General features: G+C 46.9%; 1 protein-coding gene across 1 annotated transcript; it reads right to left on the bottom strand.

Annotated features, from left to right (window-relative positions):
* Positions 1–2,255: 2,255 nt before the first annotated feature.
* Positions 2,256–5,232, bottom strand: LOC119329138. Its single transcript, XM_037602137.1, has 2 exons — positions 3,275–5,232; positions 2,256–2,639 (listed from the first exon to the last, which is right to left on the bottom strand). The coding sequence occupies exons 1-2, from the start codon at positions 5,105–5,107 to the stop codon at positions 2,541–2,543; spliced, it is 1,932 nt and encodes a 643-aa protein (XP_037458034.1). The 5' UTR covers positions 5,108–5,232; the 3' UTR covers positions 2,256–2,540.
* Between the last annotated feature and the right edge of the window lie 2,498 nt (positions 5,233–7,730).

Below are 7,730 nucleotides of genomic sequence, written 5' to 3'. Positions count from 1 at the left end.
AATTTTTTCATTAAGTCTAGACTCTTTTTTATTTTCCTATGAAATGTGAAGGATAGAAACCAATCCTATGTAGGAATAGCAATCCATTCATATGAACCAAAGGGCTCTAAAAAAATCCTATAAGAATCCTATCCTCTAGAACTATGAAATTCCTCTAAACCGGAGGCCTCGAATCATCGGATTGTTGGATCCGTGCGGAGCCACGCCGTGGAAGCGCACATAGCCGCCGAAGCGCTGACAAGGAACATCCCTCGCTGACTCCTCTACCTGCCGCCGACCGACCACGGATCCAAGAGGGAATCAGATCCACAGAACACTGCCACCAACCATCGCCGGAGTAGCCCGCCATGGGGCGATGGCCGCCGCGCACTAGTATCGCCCAGCCACACCAGTGCAACGCGACAAGTACATGCGGGAAGGGGGAGGAGGAAGAGATCAGCTACTCATAATCAGGTACCTTGTGCCTGGAGGTGACACGAGGATTATTCAGCTCGAGAAAGCCGGGTGCTGTCACATGAAAGCGAAAACCCCGGCAGCAAGAATCTTCGGCGACACCACACCATGATCTATGTATCCATGCCAGATGCAAACCATCATGATTGCGAAGGTCAAAATCGGCTCCAGACTGGAAGTAGTACAACATATGTACTATTCCAATGCTAACAACATAAACTAATAAGTAGTAGGCATTTGGAATCTTCCAGGAAGAAATTGCCCAGCTGATGCCTGTGTTCATGACCATTGACTTGACCGGGTAAGAAGAGGCAGCTTAGGCAGCAGATAACATTACCAGCTGGTACACATCGGATGATCAGTTCAACAGACAGGATAATAATACTTGGCTAACAGCTTCTCTGGAAGAGTCTAGACAGCCCGTAACATCATGAGAAAATGCCAATGGTGACTAGCCCCTCCTCCCTGATCCTCTCTTTTTCTTCCTAGAATTAAAATTTGCGACTAGTCAGAATAAACTGCGAGAAATTATATTTTTCTTAGGGTCTAGAGGGTGGAGAGTGATTAAATGCTAATCCACATAAAGATTAAGAAACAAAACATACGATTGTGAAGCTTTGGAAGCAATGCGGGCTTTTCCAGCAGGTTGCAGAAAGGAAAGCTACACTCCGGAATCCAGATCACTCAAAGCCAACTTCACATCAAAAGTAAGGCCCCAATGCTTTTTAGCTCACAAGCTAACAACAACCAAAGATAATATCATAATATATTAATCGATATTTAGTACCTGCTACATGCACCTGCAGGGTAATGCTCAGAGCACAAGTTACATCAGGGCGTGTATAATGCATAGCCTCAAGGTGATGCCTCGCATGCCATGTAGGATCGGATATGACGTAAAGTAGGTTCGGATAGAGAAGCGGGATCCTCTTCAAGAGGCGGGTGCTTGAAGAGAAAAAGTGTGGTCCGGTGACAAAAGCTGAAAAGGTAGGAATGAAAAGTAGAGATGCATGTGTACTAAAGTCATTATTTTCTATTTCTTAATGAGGCACACTAGTGGTAGCTTGCATTGGGGAGAAAAAATAAATGTAGATGCCTCAAATTACTTTTTGTCATGGGGCATATGTATCCATATGCCACCATTGTACATGCCCTCAGAAGTTAGTAGTATTACATCAAAAGTAATAATATCATAATATATTAATCAATATTTTGTACTTGTACATCAAAAGTAAAGCTGCAATGCTTTTTAGCTCACAAGCTAACAACAACCAAAGATAATATCATACCTACTACCTCCGTTTCAAAATATAAGACGTCTTGGTAGGGCAGTTTAGCCTACCAAAACGTCTAATATTTTGGAACAGAGTATATTAATCAATATTTAAGTACTTGCTACAAGCAATTGAAGGGCACTCCCTCCGTAGAGAAATATAAAGAACATTTAGATCACTAAAGTAGTGATCTAAACGCTTTTATATTTCTTTACAGAGGGAGTAATTGTTCAGAGCAAAACTAGAGGGTTGTTGCAAGCATCTGCACAAACCTGGAGCAGAGGCAGCACACGATTTCTGAGCTAATTTGGCTGTCTCAAGTCTGTAGTTACAAGTGTTTGGCACCCCCACCCCACCTGGGTCTGTACTATTGTGCAAGTGACCTGATCTGACAATGGTAAACTCTTCTGAACTGCTTGCTACCGGGTCCTTTTACTTAGCACAGCACAGCACAGATTGTTGAACAGCAAAAGAAGCAATGACTATCAGACAATTAGTATTACTTATACATAGGCAATTGGATGCATGTAACAAGGTGCATTTGAACTAGATATATTACTAAAAAACTGTACAATTTCAACACCAATCAAACAGAGGGCCAATCCCACGCATATCAAAACCAGATCTATCGGAAAATCTGATAGATATTAAGTTGCACTGCAAAGAGAGCAAATTACAACAAGAGGGATGAATCACAGCTGATGCAATATCTTTGTATACTCGGGTATGGTACAAGGGAAAAGCCAACATGGAAATGCAGTGTAAAGGTCCTACGCATGTATTCTCTTCGAACACGTTGCCTTCCATCCAATGCTAGCTGTTCATCTCCTCTGTATCAGCAAGCACAAACTCTGTGTACAGGTTCTTCAATGCTATCACAACCGTCATAATAAGAGGGCCTAATATTGCACCCTGAAAAAAACACCAATGGTCAGCCCAGAGTGAGTAATGAAAAGATCAATCCTCAGATGCACCATACAACAGAATTATGGTACAGTGGCATGTTCTCAGAGTAGCAGGATGATTCTTTGTGAATTAACGGACAAGCAGATGGTGCGAAAGTACGCACACATACTCCACACAGAATTAATCAACATAACAGCTTTAGTCAGATCTGTTAGCAAACTTTAAGAACATTTACAGTATAATACAGCTAAAGGTGAACAATAATATATGCATAAATGCAGGATAGGGCGCAAACTTATGGAGCAGAAAGATATGTGGAGTTCCATTAACACAGAGGAGAGCAACGGTGTAACTAGCAGGAGCAGAAAAATATTTTTGTAGTGTGTATTGACTTGACTAGCCTGATTAGTGCATAAGTTTCTCTACGCTTAATAACTTGGCATGCAGAGGAAGACAGAAAATATTTGTAGCCTACAGTAAAAGCTCTTTTAGTTGTATCTCACAAAAAAAAGCCCTAGATTCTAATACCTTCTGATTTATTTGTAGCCTACAGGAAGTTCATTATCATGGCATATGCAAGTTTGAACTGCGAAATGCACCCAATAACACAAACAAAGATAAGCCTAGAATAATATCCGTACCTCGAGAGCATTGGGAAATAATGTCATGCCACCGATTATGCTAAGGCCAGTCAGATACCCATTGTACCCAGGTATATCCTCCTGAATGACCGTGGTTCCATAATCCATGATCACAAGGTGTATCACCGTAACCATAACCGCGAGGACATATCTCCCTTCCGTCAGCAGTTGCGCTGCGGCAAATATGGAGGACAGCCATGCTGGTAGTATTGGAAAAAGTGCACTGATGATTGTAAACACAGTTGCTGTGTACACAAAATGCACCTTGAAGAACTTGAGCAACAGCCATGTCAGGATTCCTTGGAATATAGCAATCTTGGCAGTGGCTAACAAGACACTGCTAATGGCATGGTCTATAACCTCGACGCAACGCTCCTTTACTTGTTTGGACACCGGTAAGAGGTCAATGACCTGCTCCGTTGCCCCGCCACCCTCAACGGTGATGAGGTAGTACAGCACCCACATAAAGACCATCAGCTGTGACACAAAATTGAGCACCTCTGCTGCACCGGAGAGAATGCGGAGAGCAATGGATAGCATCAAATTGGCACTACCACCGAGCACAGAGGTGCCGCTAGATAGCAGACTCTTTGCAATCTCTGTGCCCTGCAAAGCCAGGTCCTTGGCCTTCACCACTAGATCCTCCCTTGTGATTAACAGCTCCCTGAAGAATGAGTCCAGCTCCCTGTAGATCTCCAACCACTCCCTGTTCTTCACACGCAGCGTAATGGCCTGCAGCTTTAGCGAGTACGGGTGCGGTCTAGAAGTGATGAGCTCCTTGCTCTTGGCACCAGATGGGACTGATTGGCTGATCAAGAAGTGCTTGAATCCACTAGTGAAATCAGTAAGGTTGTATTGTACAGCCAATTGGTCTACCTGCTCCCAAACGGTTTCGACGAGCTTCCCTGAGTACTGCTCCACCAAGCCCGGGATGTCATTGTCGTCAAGCAACTTCTTGAGGCCAATCTTTTCAGAGTAGTTGCCATTCTCGACATGGGACTTGAGGGACATGACGGCATCCTTGCCCTCGAGTCCAATCTTGTAGGAGAAGAAGAAGCTGCCTCCTAGGAAGCCAGCAATCATGCCAAGCATGAGGCCGACGGCGACGAGGGTCCTGAGGTGGCGGAGGATGCCGCCGGTGAGGAGGAGGCCGCGGGACGAAGGTGTTCGACCGGAGATGCGGGAGGAGGCGGCACGAGGGATGAAAGAGGAGGGCTTGGGAGAGGCGGCGTAGAAGGCGAGGGAGACGCCGAGGAGGAGCAGCGCGGCGGCGGTGCCGAGGCGCTCGAGCAGGAGGAGGAAGAAGAAGGATGAGGCGAGCCAGCGCAGGAGGCGCGGGAAGGACGGCGACGGCGGCAGCGGGCGGCGCATCAGCGCGGCGCGCGCGTCGGCGAGGGTGGCCGCGCAGGATCGCAGAGCGGCGAGCGGGAGCGCGAGCACGGTGGCGCTGAACCCGCCGCGGAGCGGCGGCTCCCAGAAGGCGACGAGCGCGTGCTGCGTCTCGCGGAGCGGGACGGAGCAGAGCAGCGCCCACTGCAGCGGGCGGAGGAAGTCGGCGAGCAGCATGTAGAGGCCGTAGAGCACGAGCAGCGCCGTGGCGAGCCCCGCGTGCGCCATGGCGATGTAGAGCGCCAGGCGAGCGTCCGGCTCGAGGGACAGCCCCTCGGCCTCGGCCGGCGGCGCCGCCTTCTTCCCCGTCGGCGAGGGCGCGGGCTTGGGCGGGTCCTCCGCCTGCTTGGGGCGGCGGACGGAGGCGGAGCGGAACATCTCGGACCAGGGGATGGTGGCCTTGCAGGCCGCGGCCTGGTCGTCGGCGCTGGGCACGAGCGCCATGCGGGCGACGGAATGCGGCGGTGGGGCGTGGGAAACCCTGGCCGCCTCGCCCGCTCCGGTCCGCCCGGCCCCGCGCCGGAGAGGTGGTGGAATTGGAATCGGGGACGGGGACCGGGAGGGCGGAATGGATTTGGTGGGTGATTAGCGCGGGTGGGGTAACCATAATTGACGATTAATTACCGGGGGATTAATGTCGTCGCCTCTAGGAAGGGGATGGGGGTGGATTTACCGATTGCTAACTGGAGGGGGCCATGTGGGCCCCGCGATGTGTAACTACACGTGGCTGCCCGACAGTGAAACGTTGGTTGTTCCGACAGGTGTGTCGTGCCTGCTCCTTCTTAGCTGGAAAACAAATTAACAAGTGCTCCAGCAGCAGGCACGACACAAAAGCACGAGCACCTGCTTATAGGGATGTAAATGACGCTATCGAAATTAATGGGAAGGGGTGTGAGCCCGGTTGGAAGAAAATGTAAATGGCGCCATAAACGGGATCATAAAGCTTTTTTTGTTAGCTTGGTAGTTTATTTTTTGGGAAAAAGAAATTCTCCAACTGTTAGACCGGGAAGCGGGCTTAAACAGGCTTAAATGGTGTGCCGTTTACATTCCTAACTGCTTGATACAACTCGATAACAATAATACGATGACACAGTTGTCACACTTGTGATCCACTTGAAAACCATCCGTCAAACTACACGTAAAACACAACATGTTGTAGAACACACCATGCCGACTGTGGATAGCTGAGAGGACGTGACGTATGTGCAACATGGACCCATGATTGAAAGTAGTGACTTATCGATGTTGCAAATGGTTGACGAGCATGACGTCGGTGACAATAGAGGTGCGGCAAGAGAGCAACACAAGGCAGCACTAGTGGGGAGAAGTGGTGTGGCGAGGTGCAGGGGGAACATGGTGAAACTGCGGTGGCATGGCCGCGTCTACACCATCATCATACACAAACGTGTACTTACATAGCATCTCAGAGCAGATCCTCATGGTATGTGCATAGCAAATGCTCCTTGTGCGTATGTGCATCGCAAACCAGTCATCAACATGAGACACAAATGCATGCTAATAATGTGGAAACAAAAATATGATCGACCATCGTTGTGTCAGCCACCTGCAATCCACCAACATGAGTATGACAACCCGATTCCAGCCACCAAGTTGAGTTCAATGACACAAAAGTTATATCCATGACGCCCAGTCGCCCTCCCATGCACTTCACAAGCTGATAGGGGTGTTCTTCTCTGACTAGCCACCACGTCGTTGCCTTGATCTCTACCTCTGGTGTCTTGTTCGATTCCTCCCAGGTTCATGTTCCTCATTGTCTCTTCACTTGTCCTCCATTAATTCTATGGTTCCGCCACCATGGTTCCACCTCCATGTCAATATGCACCGCTCCCGGTGGATGGCAATGGTTGATCGGAAGGAGATGAATCATGAGGCTTGCGGCGTGTCCATTGAATCGAAGAGCGTTTGTGCTTGCTCAAGAAGGTGCGGGGGACCGAGGCATGATGACTGAAGGCAAACATGATCCGGGACCTAGACCTTTGCCGATGCATGATGGAATTGACTTCATTGCGCTGATAGTGCAGCAACAAGAACACACTTATTTAACGCAAAGCCAATGAATCCCCAATGCTCCCCGGTCAAGGCAACACTTCTTACCAAATAAACTAGAAATAAAAAAGATGTTTCTCACCAGCTGACGAATGGGGTCCATCTGAAAAAAACTTAAAATGTTCACAACTCGCCATTCCTGGGGAGCTTAGTATTTGTATTTGTAAGGATATCAATGATAACAAATATTTCATATGCTCCATTTGTCCCACATTATAACATATATTGATTTTTTAAAGGATCAAAGTTCTTAAATTCTAACTAAATCTATGGAGAAAACAATCAATACAATACAAAACCACCACTATGGAGAAAGATACCAGTACTCATACTAATAGTCCAAATAAATAAAATAAAAATGTTACCTTGTACCTAATGATATTTATTTGGCACTATAGATGTATATATTTATCTCTACAAATTTGGCCAAACTATACGAAGCCCGACTCTTGAAAAATAAATCTATGCACACCATGGATACCTTTTGTGTAGAGGAATTTTTTAGGAATAATACATGATGATATTTTTTAAGATGGTGTTCCTTAGAGCTCTTTGCTTTGCAGAATCCCATTCCTATATAATAGTGATTCATATCCTCCATATTTTAAGTAAAAGAAATATTAGATCATGTCCAATGGAAAAGAATATTTCTTTTTCCCTGTCTCTATTCATAGGATTTGAGATACATACTATAGAAATTCTTATTAAGTTTAATCCAGAAAAGTAATAGATAAACATGATAATCATAATAGAGATGATATCGAATCAAGTAACATATTGTTGAAACTAATAACGCAATCGCGAACATAAAGGACAAACATCACATCCATATCAGTTGCTAGCACGACATACACTAGTACCACTAGTAGAAAAAGGCCCATTTGTCCCAGTTGGGGAACTGGGACTAAAGGGTCGGTACTAAAGCCCAAAACCTTTAGTTCCGGTTCGCCCACGAATCGGGACAAATGGGGCTCCACGTGGCCGTTGCGGCTTGCCCTGG

This window comes from Triticum dicoccoides, chromosome 7A, assembly GCF_002162155.2.
Source record: "Triticum dicoccoides isolate Atlit2015 ecotype Zavitan chromosome 7A, WEW_v2.0, whole genome shotgun sequence".
NCBI lineage: Eukaryota > Viridiplantae > Streptophyta > Magnoliopsida > Poales > Poaceae > Triticum > Triticum dicoccoides.
The sequence above is the reverse complement of the archived record's forward strand: the minus strand, read 5'-3'. Positions and strand labels throughout refer to the sequence as shown.

What these genes read in the sequence shown, in the direction of transcription:
- LOC119329138 (XM_037602137.1), bottom strand. Translation starts at nt 5,107, where the DNA reads ATGGCGCTCGTGCCCAGCGCCGACGACCAGGCCGCGGCCTGCAAGGCC. An exon ending in TATTTCCCAATGCTCTCGAG is followed by an intron (nt 2,640 to 3,274) that starts GTACGGATATTA and finishes TGTTTTTTTCAG; the next exon opens with GGTGCAATATTAGGCCCTCT.